Below are 18,475 nucleotides of genomic sequence, written 5' to 3'. Positions count from 1 at the left end.
CAACCCAAATCTGTATATTACTACTATCATTTATTTATTTCTTGCCGTTTTGAAATTTTTTGCATATTGAAATTCGACAGCTCACATTATTATACTTATAATAACAAGATTAAATCTAAAACCATGTCACATGAATTCAATCACGAGTACTACATTAACCATTCTATCGCTAGATTAAACGTCCCACCTAGGATTGCCACCTTATCTTCAGATTCGATTTACCGCCGTCTGCCTCCATACAAACCCTCATTGCCACTCTTGCAGTTCGATGTCGACGGATTCGCCTAAGCTCACACAACGGTAAGTACCTTCCGCACTCTTGGTATATGCTTATGCATCTATTACGTGGTTTTGTTCCGTGTGATGGTTGCTCTCTTTGTTGATATTTGTAAAGGATCTCAAGTTTGAGATTGTTGGATTCAAACTCTCTATTTTGCTGCTACATATACAAACTATGTTTTAATTACGCCATTTTTTCTATATGTTGGGTCCGTACTCTCTGTTTTGTTTTGGTTTTTTTTTGGGTGATTCAATATATTAAATTTAAAAACGAAGAAAGTTGAGGGAAGATGATACATGGGGGTTGTGTCCTGTACGGGATCCTAACACACACACACCAACGCATGAATGATTGGTGCGGGATAGCCATGGACAAGCCCATTGTCAGCAAAGCTAAGCCCTAACTCCGAACTTAAGCAAAACCATACAAAACGGAATTGAAAGCTTCTAGTCTTCTACGTTGATGGCTTGCGGGTGGTACTCCAACAGGGGATCCCAAACTTTGGGCCTTAACTTCCGCTCTAGTGTGTCTATGAAAGAATTGAAAGAAAACAGCATTTGAGATATGCAAACAAACACTGCAGTCACATCTCACGACCCAAAGGATCTCCACCTATACTCTGCCTAACTCCACATCGGTCGGAGCCCCTGCCTAGATAGGTAGACTGTTTTATGAGGGTAAAACAAGTATGTACCAAATGAATATAAGAAGCCTAACAGTGATATACTTGAACTTTCAAGATTAGTTAAGCTAAAAGCTCTCAACACAACAGCCAACTTGAAGACCAAGACCAAGACCAAAACCAACGATATAGCAAAAAAACTAGCAACAGAAATGTTCAAATAATTGGGAAAGTAGAAGACATGTGAACAGCAAGAGACTGGTGTTGCTATAAGGACAATCCTCAGCTAGTCATGCCACGAGAATCAATATTCATAAGTATAGAAACTGATGCTTTATGACAACTCATAGATACCATCTCACAATCGGAAGGTAGGTCTAAAGAGTATGACTCAAACTCATTCCATAGACCAAACTCATGTACTTGCCTTCTCCGATTCAACACCAGAATCAGCTCCCACCTTTTCTACTTTGCTGGCGTCAACCTCCGCCTTTTCTACCTTGCTAGCGCCAGCCTCCTCTGTGCCATCACGAGTTAACCCAAGCTCATCCGCAAGTTTCTCCCAAGCCTTCAATAAATCAGGAGGGAACTTCTTGTTCATAGTCCGAACCATAGCTTTAGCCTCAACCATACGCCTCTTTTCAGTTAACCCCTTAACCAAATACTTCAATGTGTTGAAATCGGGAATCTTGCCCACCTTCACACTCAGCTTAAAGATCCTATACGCTTTGACATACCGTCCTTCCTTACACGAATGGAACACCATAGTCCTATAAGTAGCAGCATTTGGCCTTACTCCTTTCGCCTGCAACAGATCAGCATATACCTTCTCCGCTTCATTCATCATCCCATTCACACAGTAGGAAGTGATCAAATAGTTGTAGCTAATAGGATCAGGATTTATCCCCTCATTCTGCATTTCCTCAATCAAAGCTTTCAACGATTCCGGATTATCACGAATATGCGAAAGCCTCACATTGTAAGACCCTGCATCCAATTTGATCCCCTTTTCCTTCACCATTTCGTTCCAAAACGCTTCGGCCTCATCAACCCTCCCAATCTTATACAACGCGTGCAAAACTGTGCTAAACGACACCGCCCCAACTTCAACCCCCTTCTTCTCCATTTCACTCAGCGTCTCCTTCGCCTTCTCCGGCGATTCCATCTCACAATGCGCCTTGATCAACATTCCATAGGAAAATTTATCCGGCACCAAACCAAATTTTTCCGAAAACGCATTGAAAAAAATAGGCACGCGATCATAAGCCTTGGAGTTAATACAAGCTAAGAGGAGAGCATTGAAGGATAGAGTCGAGCGAGGGGTACCGAAATCGGCCATTTGATTGTAGGTAGCGAGCGCATTGTCGATCATTCCGGCGACGCCGTAGGATTTGATGAGAGAGGAGACGAATGGCTCCTCGGTGATTTGGGGCTTGGATTTATTGGATTCGAGGAAAGCCTCGATGTCGGAGAAGCGGCGGGATTTGGCGAGGCGGCGGACCGCCAGCTCCTGGATGTGGCGAGCGGAGGCCGGCGGCGCGGAGGCGTCATCGGCGGCGGAGAAGGAGGAGTAGACTTTGAGCGCCTCGTCGGGATCGTATACCTTCCGGAGGCGCTTCTTAGCTCCGGAAATGTTTACGATTTTGGCGGCGGTAGTCTCGGCTTCGGCGGCGGCGGTTGAGAGGTGGCGGGCACGGCGGAGCGCAAGGCGGAGAGACATTGCAATTTAGGGTTTTTGAGTGAGGTGAGCGTAATTGAGGGTTTTAGGATTGAAGAAGTAATAAAAGGGGAAAACTAATCAAGACTTAAATTAGGAGTTAATTAATTGAGGTTAGTATTAATATAAAATGGCCTCAACTAAGATATCCCTTTAATTTATTCTTAAATATACAAGATTTAGCAAAAGTTAACTCAATGAGTAAGCATAGATAAAACACACTATGTTAAAAAATTGTTAAATAAACAAATATTTATGTTTCATACTTATCGAACATCATATGAGTATTTTGTTCATTTAATCTATATTAGTATTATTTGTTTAGATTTATAGGTTTAATATCCTACAAATTTGTTATTGACATTGTTATTTTTATAAACTAAAAAAATCAATGTATTTTATTTTTTTAAAATTATAGAAAAAATAAAACTATTGAATCAAGATAAGTAAAGCTATCATTTATTTATATAAAAACAATAATAAACAAGACCATCGACTCTAGATGGGTAAAGAATTGTATTTTTGTATTTCACATCAATGTTGGAATGTTAACATACCATTTTAATCTCAAACATACAAATGATACTACCATAACTAGTAAAATCAATAGTCTTCTTGAACAAATTTGAAGTTGAATGTTAGTCTTCATAGTTACTCTATAAAAATCAATTAAAATCAATATATCTCTACAATCCATTATGCCGAGTTCCTATGTAAGGTAGAGAATGCAGAACACAAGCAAGCTCAAGGATGCAAATCACTTTCCAGGGAGTTTCCGGCTACCTCGTTTGGCGATCGAGCCGGCAGCCTCTCCACGCACAATCTCATCGATCAAATCCTTAAAAACGAGCCGCTCAATGTCGAGAACGACCCCTGAAACATCAGCATCAAAGCTCATCCAGTTGTCCGACCGGAGCAGCAGGTCGTGGCCAAAAAAGGCTTTCCACCCGTCGTCCTCTTCACCCAAACTGCACACTGGACTCCTCATCTCGAGCTCTTCAATCTCGCGGCACAGTTCTTTCAGCAGATTCTGAGTATTCAACGCCCTCCTTGCTAGCTTAACCGGGCCCTGCCAAGGCTGGGATTCCGGAGCCAATCTTCTTGCGAGAGTCTCGTTGACTGCATCAAATATTAAACTCCTCCGCAGCTTCTCGTTTGTTTCCAATGACGACCGGGTTGTGGAGTTGAAAGACTCGTCTTTGGATGAAGCGCTCGCCTTTGTCTGCTCCAAGACTAGGAACAGCTCAGGGTTTATGGGATTACCGGAGTGATGAAACTGGAAATCCGTCAGGTTTGAGCCAAGGTCACGAAGGAGGAGGCCTGAAGCCAGTAAGATCTCGGAGATGTATCTGTGGTCCGGGTTCTCATCGTTCTCGCACAACAAGGCGATGTAGTCTGTCCGCGCCTCGTCGTGGCTGGAGTTGACCCTTCTGAGCTTCTGAACTAAGTTATCAATGTTCAGAAGTCTTTCCCTCATGTAGTCAAATGCAGAGCCGGATTCCGCGGAGCTGGAAATGAAGCTCTCCGTTGAGCTCCGTTCCACATCGTTCGAATCCCTCTCATTAACTGCGGGTTCAACCAATATCTCTAGTTACTATATGGTAAATTACAAGAAAACACATGCATTATAAATTAAAGATATTACCTTTGAGGGTCTTCCCTGTGTACTTCACAGGAGAACGAGAGTCATGTGCGAACACTGCATTGTCAAGAACCGAGACGGGGCTAGAGAACTCGGGAGGAACATAACCAGATTCAGCCTTTGAAGATGAACTATCGAAACCGGTTGCCCCCAGAGATCTTTCAGAGCTATATAATTCGACATTCGACTCAAAAGAATCTTCAATTTCACGGAAGCTTGAATTTCTTGATTCAACGCTGACGTCGCTCAGCTGATCATCGCTTTTCTGAGGAGAACTATGCTTTGGTCTTCGTGGTCTTCCACCGCGAGAATTGGACTCTGCCTGTTGCTTGTTTGGCTGCCTTCTTGACTTGCTTGAATCGGGAGAGTTGGGAGGTTGAGACCTTCTCTCCGGTTCGAGCTTCTTTTCTTGCACTCTTGGGCCGACTGATCCAGAGATCTTACCCGACCCTGCAGACCCCTCTTTAGCCTGAGTGGTCCTTACAGTTCTGTTGTTTCTCGTACCGACAGAATTGGAGCACTCTCTTGTTCACTAGACTTCGCCCTGCCACTGTTCGAACCTTTTCTTTTATCTGCAGATATACCAGATTTCTCGCCAAATTTAGCCGGTTTCATGACCACAATAGGAGACTGGTGGTTTTGTGCAGCAACAGCCTTTCTCTTTGCGACAGCAAGCACTTTATCAGCCGGTAGTTTTCGTTGGTCTACTGATCTCGAGAGTCCCTTTGGCGTTTCCGAGAGTCCCTTTACTTGCACGGCTTCCAGTATCTGTTTAAGTGCTCTAAGATCCTTCCCCGACTCCATGAACTTGAGATCTCCCAATCTCTTCTCGATCTCACTGTAAACAGAAGGAAACACGGTAGGTGCCTTTGCATTTTTGGATACTGGTTTCTGGGAAGTCCTCATCCCGTCGTTATGCTTCCAAGGTGCTGGCTCAATGGGAAGCCGCAACACAGGTTTCACTGAACCATCAGAGTTCCTCGATCGTGGCGAGATGGGCTCCTTCCATGAGTTCCTCGAGGGACTCGTCGGTTGAACTGGTTTGGCTTTATCCGATTTCTCAAACGAGCTTGAAGCATCAACGAAGCTTTCGTCCTGATAACTCCTATTAGAGCCGCCCATGTTGCTGTCACCAGATGAGACAGAATCGGGTAGCGAGTCCAAACCCATCAGCTTTGCAACAACACTCGGAGGGCGTGATTGAACCTTCCCTTGGACCACACCTGCACTCCGCATCGAGCTCTCCCTACTGTCCAGTGAAAGTCTTGGAAGGTCTCTAAGCTTCACAGAAGAATTGGAACCATCTCCATCATAAGAAAACCGAGTGGCGTCTCTTGAAATTGAAAGCGACGATGATCTCGAAAGTGCTCCGGGCTCATTGCTATAACGAGGCACTTCTTGAAGCTTAGTGAGAATTCTCAGAGATTCCTTGACGTCAGCAGGCGTCTTGTCGCCACCATCACTGCTTTTTGATGACACGAACGGAACTGCAGCTCTCTCAGCAGGCTTGGCTTTCAACGATAAACCATGAGTTTCCCTATAAATCGACTCCTTCACCAGATCTCGAAGGTCAAGACTGTGCCGCCTATACTGGGGCTGCACGATCATTGCCGAGTCACTTGAAGGTGTTTCGGGAAAAATCATTCTGTCAAACGATCCAGCTTCCATCTGGGAAGCTTTGTTACAGTCTAGAGAAGAGAACGACGATGAATGGGATGAAGATGAGCAAGATGCCATTGATGATTCGATGGAGTATCTTCCTCGGTCTTGCATATTCTTGTAATGATTCTTATCCTGCAGCATCAAATTATATCATAATATCAATTCGAAACGCACACGATTCCATCCTCATAAAAAAATGCTTAACCTAAGAGCCTATCTGTGTCTTGCTATTCATTGGCACCTTCAATGGTTGGTGGAAGAAACATAAATTCCACAGGTTCGGACAATTTACGAGACAATGCAAATCATTACACATATAACTATTCGAACCACGTTACGAAAGATGTGATCACCAAGATTAGGCTGAGACGATACCACAAATTCAAAGGATGGTCGCATTTTCGTATCTAAACCATAAGATGCAATAGAGTTCGTGCATTTTGAAAACCACATAAGACGTTATGCAAGCAGCATCCATGATAAAAGAATGAACAAAAGACTTCAATTTCCCTAATTCTATTCGAAATTTATCATCATAATAAACTGAGAGGCAATACCTGTGATGAGTACTTTGAATCCCTCTGCAATGTATCACTACTACTGATGTGGGAACTTCCTGCACAAACACCACCACCCGATGCTAAGACACCAATCCGCGACAGCACAAGCAAATTTCACAATAATGCAAGACGACATTAAGAAGACGATTAACAAGCATTGCATAAGCAAAAACAGCCATTCAATAGAAGATTAGCAGTAAGAAAATCAAACCAAAATGTATAAGGCAGACAAAAAATTATGTTAACTTTCCTAAAACAACACTGCCACAAAACACCACCATCCGATGCTAAGACATCAATCCGCAACAGCACAAGCAAATTTCACAATATGAGATTAAGAAGACGATTTCAAACCAAAATGTATAAAGAAGATAAACAATTATGCTAACTATATTAAAACAACACTGCCACAAAACACCACCATCCGATGCTTAGACAATAAGCCGCGACAGCGCAAGCAAATTTCACAATAATGCAAGACGAGATTAAGAAGACGATTAACAAGCATCACATAAACAACAACAGCCATTCAATATAGCAATAGCAGTAACAAAATCAAACCAAAATATAAAGAAAAAGGCAGATTAACAGTTTTGATAACTTTCATAAACAAACTTCCACAAAAAAAAACCTTACCGGGACGCGGAGGCAGCCTCTTGGTGGTGTTTCTCAGCATGTGTTGACGATCAAACTTGTGAAAGATCCCATTCATACACCCTATCTGCAAATCTTGTTTTTCATCTATCAAAGAATGCAAGAACTTTGCAGCCATCTCTCTTCTCAACAATCAAACAAAATGCTACCAACTATGCCTAGTCATCAACAGCTCTGCAAAACCAGATATATTCTCCAAAAAAGCCAAACACCTCCAAAAAAGTGAATAAATACAAACAGTTGGTGCTCACAGGAGCAATCTTAAACGCAAAATCCACTTACTTTGTCATTTCATCAAACAATCCATCTCTATCAACGCAGCACACAGCTTAAATCCATCAAAATCCCTCCAAAATTCAACTCTTTGAGCTCCAAGAACCAATGTTGAAAAAAATCAGATCTTTACTACCAAAATTAGAAAGAAATGTGGCAGAATCTACAGATAATTGAGCTCCCAAACACGATTTCAACGAGTGGACAAGCTTAGAGCACACGATTTACTGCGAGAATCGGCGTTCCCGAATCCGATAAGCGAATGTGTTCGACGAAATGCGTGAGTGAAATGTGAAGAAAAAAAGAGGGAAATTGTGGAGAGCAGAAGCGGTCAGGTGTTGAAGGAAAGTGTGGGTATGATTTATGTGTAGAGGGAGCCATGATGGGAAAGAAAAGGTAGGAAAATTTGAGGTGTGTGAAAAAAAATATAGCAAGTAGCATTAAATAGCGAAGAAATTGAAGGAGGGAGGAGATGAGGAGGCCAGCTCTGCAGCCGCCATGAAAACTGTCAGCATCTAAGAGGATTACACTTTCTCTACCAATGGACTGTGATTCAAGTCTTTATTTTAACGTGAAATTTATAAAGAAAAGATTTATATTCTCTTCATTTATTAGAATTAGTTTTATTTCTATATGGATTATGCAAGTTTTAATGTTTACTAATTAATAAAATATGAAAAAGAAAAAGAATATGAAAGAGAAAAAAGAAAAGGTTGACAAAAAGTTTTCATAAATAGAACAAGTTTCTTGGTCTCTTGCTCCATTGCCACATTGGAGAATTTTCGATATTTTGGATTGTTGATTTCGATTTTCTTCTAACATTTTATTGGATGTGAAATTTGGAGAATTTTGTTTAGTAATTGATGTTGGCACCGATGACATGGGGTGGTTAGCTGCGGAAAAAAGGGACAGTAAGGGTATCAGCAGTGGGGCGTCCTAAGGGGCGCTCTAAAGCCCGACCTATGCACTGTCACGTCAGCATTTTATCTTCTTATCATTCCACCTGCAGTGGGACGCCCTACAGGTTTTACTATTGTTTTGTTAATTAGTTTAAATGTTTTCAAATATATAAATGCAAACTAATTAAAAAACACAACGATTAACTAAAAAACGGCAAATACTATATTGATTAAAAAACAAAAAAATGTCAACGTGCACCACCTCCAAACATCGGACTATTGGAACTTGAGTAATCACCGGAATCCATTTTCTAGTGTAAATTGAGAGTGAAAATGTGAATGAAAATGTTACAAATGAAGCTGGGGTAGAGGGTATTTATATAAATGAATTTTTCGAATTTTTTTTAAAAAACAAAAAAGCGTTGCATCGTCCGCGTCACCCACAGTGGGTGGACGATGGCGCAGACGATGCCCTATCGTCCGCGCTTCCTCCGCCGACTATCTGTCGGGCGAGGACGACGCATCGTTCATCGTCCCCGCACCCACAGTGGCGGACGATGGCGCGCCCGAGGCATCGGACGGCCTATCGTCCGCCCCAGTGTGGGTGCCCTAAGAGGGAATAAAGGAAAAATGATTTCGAATAAAAATAAAAAATCAAACAAAAAAATTTCAGTTCATAGCGATTTAATTACTGCATTGTTTATATGTCTAGACCCAACTGAACATAGCATCACTTCATAGCCAAACCGACCAGTTCGATCCGACTTTTTAAAAACTAAATATTTGACGGATCAATTATACCAAGATACATTTGAGCAAATCTAAAGCAAAAGAAAATCCCAATGATTCAGTTTCTATAATGTCTCTGTTATCATATGGTTATCACTAATATTTTGGTAATGAAGAGCCAGTAGTCATAAATATTGGGCTTGCAATTTCTATTTTTTATATGCATTTTGTGGAAATCAACTGAAAAATGCCAAAGTTCGGTTGATTTAAAAGAACAAAAATAAGGTCATAACTAAAAAATAGGAAAATTGTGGTTGTAAATTATTTTTAAAAGATCTATAGTGCTTGACATGTTAGTAACTGACGCATTCCACACCAATTAAAATAAGAATAAAGTTTGGAGAGAAAATCACTAGATTTAATATTTATTATAGATGTTGACATATCACCATCTATGATTCTCGATGTAGATTTCCTTTGATTATAAGAAAAAGTTGTGTTTATTTTTAATTGTCAAATTTTAAAAATTTCACAATCGACAAAACATGTTAGTTAGAAATCTATATTTTTCATAAATTTTGCCTAAATAGGTAGTTAATTGGTTACATATGATGTGGAATAATATTTTGTACGTGCCTACATATGATATTATATATAAAAAAAACCAATTTATCTATGTACAGGTTGTAAATATTTTTACTTCGAAAAAGAAATTCATGCTAACTTTCATTTCTTTCTTAATATAGCTCATTTAAGATAACATTAAAACGAAAACCTTATAATTTAAAAAATTACTGAATCGTTTTTATTTAATTATTTTTAATTGTAATTACCTTTTTATGAATGTGTAACCTAACAGAATATATATGGCCTAAATGCTAATAACATAGGCAACTGAGGCTTTTATAAATGCAAATCATTATGTAACTATTTCTTGAAATGCACTTATTACAATCATATGGTTGGCAACAATATAGATAAAATCATCAAAAAATATCAGTGAAAAAGTAACTAAAGTTAAAAGTTTAAAAGGTCTAGAGCTGCATGAACATGTTAGGTGTGAAATTGGTGAGGCATCAATTTTACCCACCAAAAATAGATGAATAGCGTGACATTAATTAATGGAAATAACCGAATAAGGACGAGAAGCGCAACTTAGTCGGTAAGAATAGTAAAACGCTTCTCTTCCAATTAGTAGTTCGAGGTTTTAAACAAGCTATCTTATCTCAAACCAACCTTGAAGAACTCAAGCATTTTCATGATCAAATAGGCTCGAGTTTGAATCGCGCGTGCAACAAGTCGAGGTCTGGACCAAAGAACGATGTTCCATAATTTCGTGCACATTTTCCAGATCACTTCTTGGAAGATCAGACAAGCCCGACTTCTTCGTTATTTTCCTCCGTTGATAAGTAATCATGTCCTGGCCTTCTTCAATAATCTCCTTATTCACAATGATGTTATTCCTAAGTAGAAAAAGGATAAGACATGGCAAAAGATAAGACATGATTAAGATCTAAGGTTCACAATTCTTTTGCCAAGTTGAATACAAAATACATCACACCTAAGTATATATTGTAATTCATTTGGATTGAATCTGAAAGAAATAGTAGTACAATAATCTACATTACAAGACTAAAAAAATACTAGTTTCTCATATTACAAACTTACAAAAATCTATATAAGAACAAAAAATATTCCTAATAAAAACATAATGACCGAACATTGTGAATTCCCAATGCTCTGAGTGAAAAAAGCTTGGGATGTAAATAGTGGTGCTAGGAAAGTAATAATAGTAATATTGATGAAGAAAACCGCGTCCAGCACAAGCTTCGGTGTTTTTGGAATAGATAAATAATCCACCGTTGCCAATAAAAACAAGTCACCATTCGTCAAACTAAAAAATTATTCTCTAAATCAGAAGCAACCCAGTGAATATTTCCATTAAAAAATATAGCATAATCAAGTGATAGTCTAACTGTAACTGAGTCCCATATTGGCATTGTTGCAGGCAATCTAGTTGTCAGTGGTGCTGGGATCCTTCTCCACGAAGATTCTCCTTCTAGAGTGTACACATAACAAAACCTAGATTCATCACCTAGATTCATCGACACATAAAATCTTATATTTTCCACTTAATTTGCTCACTTTAAATCCATATAGACACCTACGTGTAGATTGAGGAGGAAGCTCAGTATATTCACAAGTCATTGGGTTGACTACGAAAAGAATATCATGATTATCATTCAATCCATCAGCAAAAGCAAACCATTAACCGAACTAATTACCAAACGATGGTGAGAAGTTGAATAATGGGGCCAGTAGAATTGGAAAAGTGGTTTGTCGTCCTCATCAGCGACCGCGTACCTCGTCTTGTCTTTATTAACGATAGCCATGAATTGTTTTGGAGTTGCAAACTGATCTCCTTCTATTAGATCATGCCATGACTTACAAACGCACTGTCTGAACGAGAGTCTTGTAAGGATCTCTCTCCATATTTCTTGTGGTATCCATATTTCTTGCAAATCTTTCTTGCGGTATATATATTACTTGCAAGGATCTCTCACCACGGCTTATGAAAAGTAAGAAAAAATTAGGGATGAGAACAAAGAGTTTCGTACATATTTATAGAATAGGATTTGGGAGATATTCCTATTTCAAGTCCTAATCAACACGGAAATAAATTAAATCCTGATTATAATTAAGGAAAATAAAATTCGTATAGTGGGCACATACGGCCATGGGTTATACCCAGCCGGTCATTCAGTAATAAATTCATCGTCTCAATCGGCGCCTCGTCAAACAACACTAGCCCAGGCTGCATATTCACACCCAAATTTGCCATAAAGTCTGCAACTTGATTGCTTTCCCTAAACACATGAGCGATCTTCACATTCCACTCTCTTTGCATGATACCTTTTATACTTCTTGCGAGTGACAAGGCGCTAACATCCGATTTCCTGTCATTAAGCACATGGACAACTGCCATATTGTCGCTTTCCACAAGTATATTTCTAATCCCTCGTTGCCACGCCAACTTAAGCCCATCATATACTGCCCACAATTCAGTTTGCACTACTGAGCATGTTCCCAGGTGCCTTGTGTAACCCAACACCCACTCTCCTGCTGAGTCTCGCAATACCCCTCCTGAAGCCGCACGTTCAGAATCATATTTCACTGCCCCATCACAGTTTAATTTACAAAACCCATCCGGGGGAGCATGCCATTGTACCTGCTTCAACACCTTATTTATCGATTTAGCTAGCTTTAGTTCATTACCATGGACAGATCTCGCCCAAGCTCTACATTGTGCAATTGTGGCGTAGGATGACACAATCTATTTTTCCATAACCTCCAACAAATCATACCGAAAATAGTGCTCCAACATATCTCACCAGTAATATCATTGCAATTCAAGTTATCCATCAACCAGTTATCCAAATTCATCGTAAAAAACTGATTTAATTTACCTCGAGGGACGATAGATTCCCACACTTTAACCGCATTTGGGCACCCTCTAAGAATGTGATTTAAGTTCTCTTGGGCAGCTCCACAAGCGATGCAAGCAGCATCATTTGAGCAATGTCGTCGACACCTCTCCACATTAGTCATTAGACTTTTTTGTAAAACCAACCACAAGAAATGTCTTTTGGTTTATCTCGTTGCCTCAATCCTCTTTCTATGAGAGTTTGTTTCTGAATACTTTTTGGCCCAAGTAGCTTGGCGGGTTAGGGTTGAAATTTTATACGTATTTTCTAACTAATGAAAGTGAAATTATGTCCCAACAAAAAATTTCATCAACTTAAATTTGCAAGATGCAAGGTTTAAGATTCAAATTTTATAATCCGCAAAAAGGAAATGGCCACTTTATATTTATCATACATGAATGAACATGTAGATTTTGCTGAAAAAAAATACATCATGGTAAAGTATATAATGTGATTAATGTGGATTGAATACTAGTAAAAAAATTCTTAACCGAATAGCCCGGCAACCCAAGTGGGTTGCCCCGAACCCAAACGGGTTAGCCCGATTGACACCATAGTCTTCAATGTATCTAAGTCGCTACACTAACCGACAGTCTTATTAAACTAAAATTCCAATCTACTAAAATTTAAATACTTAAGCACTGTTTTCTCTTGGAATCCCCTTTACAAAAGAACGAAAAATTAGTTCAAATAATTATTTTGCGAATCAAATTGTTTGTACTTTTATCGTATCAATTAATGCAATTTTTTAATACCTTTATTTTTATATTCTATACCTTTTCATTTATAAATAATATTCCTAAAAAAGAGACACTATCTCTTTTCAATATATTCAAGATAATATGTTCTAAATCGACTAATTTTTTAAAGTGCTACCAAACTGACAAAAATAATGGGCATTATTGTTATCTTTATATTTTATTCTCTATTAATGTCATAAGAAATTATTATCTAAACTAGTATAGTAGTAGTATACAATTAAAAATCGGATTTGTCGTTTCTTATTATATAACTAAAATATAATTTTAATCAAATTTTTGGTGGATGAATTCATTTGAAAATTTAAATTACAGTAAATTAGCTTTCATTTCACACCTCAGTTCACGGGCTATCTCTCTCTCTCTCTAAAAAAAAGCTATCCCTCTCTCTCTACATTTGATTGTAACTTCTCACTGTAGATCTGAATTTCGATCTAGGTCAGTCGTCTTTCTGCGTCTCTCTCTTGCTATTTTTCTTCATTTGAACTGTATTTGTTGCAACTTGCGTTTGTTTCACCTCTTTGTTTCCAGATCTCCAGCTTTAGGTACCGATTTTAATGTGTAGACAACATTTTGTTGAAATCGCTGTCATTTTCTATTTCAGTATATTTTAATTGGTGTTCTATTGTTTAATTTTGTTATTACTGCTGTTATCATCATTATTTATTTTTTCGCTTTTTTGTGATTTGGTGCATCTCTTTCAATCAACAGCGATGTTGTAAATTATTAAAAATTGTGTTTATGAGCTGTTAAAGTTGATTTTGCGGAATAATTGTAATTGTGGACTACTGATTGGTGGAAAAGGGAAAAAATTCAAGCTGAGTCGAAAAATTAAGAGTTTTAGGGATTAATGTTTGATTCACAGAGTTCGGTACCAATTTTGAATGATATGAAATAAAGAATTATGTATACCTGACTAAAAAATTGTGTTGTTGCTTCATTGTCTATTTATTTCTCCTGTTAATACTGTGTTTACTATGTTGAACTTGAATCCTGTTATCTAAGTGAAGGAACTGATTGAATGTCGTGTGGTTGCTTGGTGCAGTTGAGGAATTTTGAGAGATAATGGGTCGTGGAGTTAGCAGCGGTGGAGGTCAGAGTTCTCTGGGGTACCTATTCGGAGGCAACGAAGCTCCTGCACCAAGACCTGCTGCAACCAGTGTGGAGGCGCCCGCGCCTACTAGGAATTCAGCTCCTACGAGGAATGCAGCCCCACCAGCAACTGCTGTGAAGCCATCTGCTGCGGCACCATCTGGTGGTGATGCCCCCAAGCAGATTCCAGCTGGCATCCAAGGCAGTCAGACAAACAACAACTATTTCCGCGCTGATGGTCAAAACACCGGCAACTTCCTCACAGTATATTTCTGCCTCTGTTAACATATTGTGTCATTTAAGTTATTTTGTTAAGCTGTCTGTCCGTGTGCAAGTGATACTTGATTTGGGTTTGCTAGTTTTCATTTAGTTGGAATGCTCGTCATCTCGTTGCACAGTAGATTATTTTCAGACTTCTTTGTTCTCCTGCAAAGCTTAATGGCATACATAACAATGTGTATCCAGTAAATCTGCATAAATCTTTGTTTGAATCACTATATGACACATTCCCATCAAATATAACTCAGCTTTGGATTTGTTGCTTCTTACTTTTGATTTTGATGCAATTGATGATATCTGTGGGGGGTGACGGTGTCATTCTTGAGAGGTTTTCATTTGAATGATGCGCGATAAACTTTGTTTGACAGGATCGACCATCCACCAAAGTCCATGCTGCGCCAGGAGGCGGATCTTCACTGGGATATCTTTTCGGAGATGGCAAGTAGTATCTTCGACCCCTCTACCAATTCAAAGATGAAATTGTCGTTTGCTGTGTTTGCTTAGTTCCCATCTGATGTAGGGAGCCGGCATCTAGTAGCTTCAGACATTGTGAATTGTAATATAATGTTATTTTCCCTTTCCTAAATCGAGTGTTGCTTCTTCCCTTGCTCCTCGAACGAAGAAGAGTTACTTGCTGCTGTCTGGATGCTTAATGGCAGATTATTCACTGTAATAGTTTGCTTTTCGTATTGAAATGTCGATTGTGTTGATTATTTTTGAGTATTATGTTTGCCAATCACTAATTGTTTTAAGCAATAACGATGGATGATAAGGCTTCACTACAAAGTTAGGGTGTTATTATTCAACTTTAGAATTTAAATTTGCCAACATTGTAAAATGTTACTCCCTTCGTTCCACCATAAATTGGATGAGAATCATTGGATTGATAAAAATATAGTCATGTAAATGAATGTTATCTCCGTTCACTCAGAGACAACTTGTTTATGCTCAAAACTAGAATGACACGAAAGTTTAGGGTTTAGGGTTTAGTTCGTGTATTTATAAGCACCTGTCCCGTTTTAATATTAGATCTGGCACGAATTCAGCTCGAGCAGGGAATGCAAAAGAGCAGGAAATTGCAAGAACACCATGAATCTACTCTATAACTGAGTCATGAATCTCAGAATCGTCCAAACCGTCCCTTCCTCTTCTGCAGCCACGCAACGGTAGCCACTGCTGCTCCACCTAAATGAGCAGATCCCGCAACATCTCGGTCACCCTGATATGAAAGAAGATGACAACGCTACTATCAGAGACTCAGAGCAGCAAAGGGCTCTCAACTTTCAGACAATGAGACAATTACATGTGCTAGCATTAGAGCATGAGCGGATGGAGGACCAGCATTACAAATACGCGTTTCAACTATTGAGTATTACGACGATGAATCGAATTTCAATGGTAAACGTACCTGCAGTACCATCAAAATGTCCTTGCCAATGAAAAGAACCCCCTAGCAAAACATTAGGAAGAAAATTGAGTGGATCAACATTTTTCCTCTAGTTTGTTTTCATATAGAAGTCTTTCTTAACGTTACCACTAAAACAGCAGGAACTGGTATAATGAAATCGATCAAGATGGTCTTTTTTGGAAACAGAAATATATAGAGCAGCAATATTGCAGTCGTAGCACCACTTGCACCCTAAAAAAGTAAGGGACAGAATCACTAATTTTTCAGCCAGTTTCATTCATGCTTAAAGGAAGATCCATCATGGCAATGTTTCATGGGGAGATCTTGAATGGGCAAGACCTCGTAGATCAAGAAGAAAACAAGACAAAATTGATTAGAATTGTGTACCAGTGCTGGATCCATTGAGTGCGGAAGACCTCGCTTATCATTCTAGGCACAAAAAAGAATGAACAAGAATAAGACATCATTTGCAAAATTTGATAGCAAGTACTGCACAGTTGACGACATTCCTCAACAAGCATGTTATTTAATAATGTCAGGTTCGCATAATTTGGTCTATTCTATATAACGCTTTATGATTTGAAACATATAAACGGGTTGTATCATGGCCGTGATCCCAATTTCCAGGCGAGAAGAAACATACGAGCTCGATAGAAGAAATTACAAATTCCAACGAATTCGACAGCCTTACCTTATGGACTAATGGTGCTATGAAAGCCTTATATGCCACATAGAAGATCGAGCCAGCAAGTGCACCAGCTAGATACAACTTCAGCAAATATTGCGGTCCAAAATATCGTCCTATCTGTGAAATGAGATTGCAGTCAGCTGAAATACATCACTACAGAATAACCCTAACAAAGAAGAACTGAAAATCAAATAACGAAAGCCATGTAATCTTACAGCTGTTCCAAAGAAGTACAGTGTGATCATATTTGAAATAATGTGAAACTGGTTTATATGACTGAAAGCATTGGTAATTAGCGTGTGCAGCCGGCCACTTAGAATGTTGTCTACAGAAATCTGAGAAGTCAAAATAAACACTTCTAGTGTCACCTTCTTTAAAAACTCATATGCTATGAACAGCTTACCGTGAAATTCTTCACCATAAACGGAATGCCTGCAACCCTCCATAGTATAAAGACGGCAGCATTTGTCACTATCAATCCTAGCACAACTCCATTGGTTGTAAGCCTTCTTAAAAATGAACTCCTATAACACGAAAAAGAATCATGGTTTTCTTACTCATATCATTTCAATGCCTATGCAAGATAGCATCAAGAAGGTCTACAATAAACATTCACATATACACATTTTGTGGGTACACAGCTAAGAAACTCAACTGAATCATTGCCATCGCCTTGCACAAGCCAATCCCAATATAACAAGACTATATAACAAAACTACAACAAAAACAGATAACTAGTTGTTTGACCAATGATGAAGAAACGGTCCAGCAAAGTGATGTTTGAAGTTTTCATTGATGTCTTCGTCAAAACTATTTTCCTTTCAATTGAGAACAAAATGAGGCATGTCTGATCTCACCTATCAATCATCTTTACAAATAAATTTTACTACAAAACTCAAATAATAGTACACCACAATTTCAACAAATCCAAACTGAGAAAGAAACGCAATTCACCAGGGAAAATCTCCATCAATATTAGAACAAGATTTAGCACTCCCTTCCAAAAAAACAAAAACTAGTATGCATATCATACATATATATGGAGAGAGAGAGATTTAGCACCAGGGAAAGGAGCTGAATGATCTTCTGTTACAATGCTTAACAGGAAATCTGCGTCGCCCCTGCAAAAGTGCGTTTGAGAAAACCCTTCTTGCAAGAAGGGAGCTGGGAAAAGCCCCACTTTGGATCGTCCCTCTAACTCTAACGCCATTGGGACTGCACATTTTCCATAAATGGGAACTCGAAAGAGTGGAATACTCCGACAAAGAGCGTTGATGAAATAGGGGTTTCAAGAATGACGATGAATACACAGATTTTGGCCACACTAAGTTGGTTAAACGACCATTTCCAACGATTTTAGTGAGCTGCATTCTCATTTTTTTTTCACTCTGTTAATTCTCTCTCTTTCTCTCTCTACTATATGTATGATTTACAAGACATATAATGGATTTTAAATAGAATTTTAGAAACGGATCTAAAGTTCCATGAATTGGTAAAAACCAATGTTTTAAAAATCGGATCGGTAAACGAACTGATCGGACCTTTTTACTATAGCAAATATAATTAAATATATATTATATAAATATATCAAATTTATTATGTAATAAAATATAGTTTTGATCAAATTCATATATATAAATATATAATTTAGTAAATAATAAAATATTATTAAACTTAATTGTGGATAAGTATAATTAAATTTTAGTGAAATATAAATATAATTATAT

General features: G+C 38.6%; 3 protein-coding genes and 1 pseudogene across 5 annotated transcripts; 1 reads left to right on the top strand and 3 right to left on the bottom strand.

Moving 5' to 3' along the window:
• Window positions 1–984: 984 nt before the first annotated feature.
• Window positions 985–2,686, bottom strand: LOC121790109 (pentatricopeptide repeat-containing protein At4g36680, mitochondrial-like). The gene has a single exon (XM_042188396.1). It carries the CDS (start codon window positions 2,620–2,622, stop codon window positions 1,318–1,320), a length of 1,305 nt encoding a protein of 434 aa, XP_042044330.1. The 5' UTR covers window positions 2,623–2,686; the 3' UTR covers window positions 985–1,317.
• A 432-nt stretch (window positions 2,687–3,118) lies between these two features.
• LOC121790111 lies at window positions 3,119–7,759 on the bottom strand (annotated as a pseudogene).
• A 5,840-nt stretch (window positions 7,760–13,599) lies between these two features.
• LOC121790103 (protein SPIRAL1-like 1) lies at window positions 13,600–15,365 on the top strand. 2 transcript variants are annotated; one of them, XM_042188389.1, is made up of 3 exons: window positions 13,600–13,719; window positions 14,327–14,637; window positions 15,021–15,365. In XM_042188389.1, exons 2-3 carry the CDS (start codon window positions 14,347–14,349, stop codon window positions 15,096–15,098), a joined length of 369 nt encoding a protein of 122 aa, XP_042044323.1. In that variant the 5' UTR covers window positions 13,600–13,719; window positions 14,327–14,346; the 3' UTR covers window positions 15,099–15,365. The 2 variants fall into 2 exon arrangements, with proteins under 2 accessions (XP_042044323.1, XP_042044324.1); XM_042188390.1 differs by having other exon boundaries at window positions 13,709–13,826.
• A 139-nt stretch (window positions 15,366–15,504) lies between these two features.
• Window positions 15,505–18,147, bottom strand: LOC121790107 (RHOMBOID-like protein 12, mitochondrial). 2 transcript variants are annotated; one of them, XM_042188393.1, is made up of 8 exons: window positions 17,811–18,147; window positions 17,152–17,272; window positions 16,964–17,083; window positions 16,752–16,865; window positions 16,448–16,489; window positions 16,187–16,291; window positions 16,061–16,102; window positions 15,505–15,871 (listed from the first exon to the last, which is right to left on the bottom strand). In XM_042188393.1, the coding sequence occupies exons 1-8, from the start codon at window positions 18,122–18,124 to the stop codon at window positions 15,773–15,775; spliced, it is 957 nt and encodes a 318-aa protein (XP_042044327.1). In that variant the 5' UTR covers window positions 18,125–18,147; the 3' UTR covers window positions 15,505–15,772. The 2 variants fall into 2 exon arrangements, with proteins under 2 accessions (XP_042044327.1, XP_042044328.1); XM_042188394.1 differs by lacking the exon at window positions 16,187–16,291.
• Window positions 18,148–18,475: the final 328 nt, after the last annotated feature.

The sequence above is a fragment of the Salvia splendens genome, unplaced genomic scaffold (genome assembly GCF_004379255.2).
Source record: "Salvia splendens isolate huo1 unplaced genomic scaffold, SspV2 ctg413, whole genome shotgun sequence".
In the NCBI taxonomy this organism is placed as follows: domain Eukaryota; kingdom Viridiplantae; phylum Streptophyta; class Magnoliopsida; order Lamiales; family Lamiaceae; genus Salvia; species Salvia splendens.
The sequence above is the reverse complement of the archived record's forward strand: the minus strand, read 5'-3'. Positions and strand labels throughout refer to the sequence as shown.

Bases quoted from the DNA above. Each gene is read 5' to 3' on its own strand.
- LOC121790107 (XM_042188393.1), bottom strand. From the start codon at position 18,124: ATGAGAATGCAGCTCACTAAAATCGTTGGAAATGGTCGTTTAACCAAC. The intron at 16,866-16,963 runs GTAAGATTACAT...CTCATTTCACAG, and splicing joins TGTACTTCTTTGGAACAGCT to ATAGGACGATATTTTGGACC. The intron at 16,103-16,186 runs GTAACGTTAAGA...ATGTTTTGCTAG, and splicing joins CAGTTCCTGCTGTTTTAGTG to GGGGTTCTTTTCATTGGCAA.
- LOC121790109 (XM_042188396.1), bottom strand. From the start codon at position 2,622: ATGTCTCTCCGCCTTGCGCTCCGCCGTGCCCGCCACCTCTCAACCGCC.
- LOC121790103 (XM_042188389.1), top strand. From the start codon at position 14,347: ATGGGTCGTGGAGTTAGCAGCGGTGGAGGTCAGAGTTCTCTGGGGTAC. The intron at 14,638-15,020 runs GTATATTTCTGC...TTTGTTTGACAG, and splicing joins ACACCGGCAACTTCCTCACA to GATCGACCATCCACCAAAGT.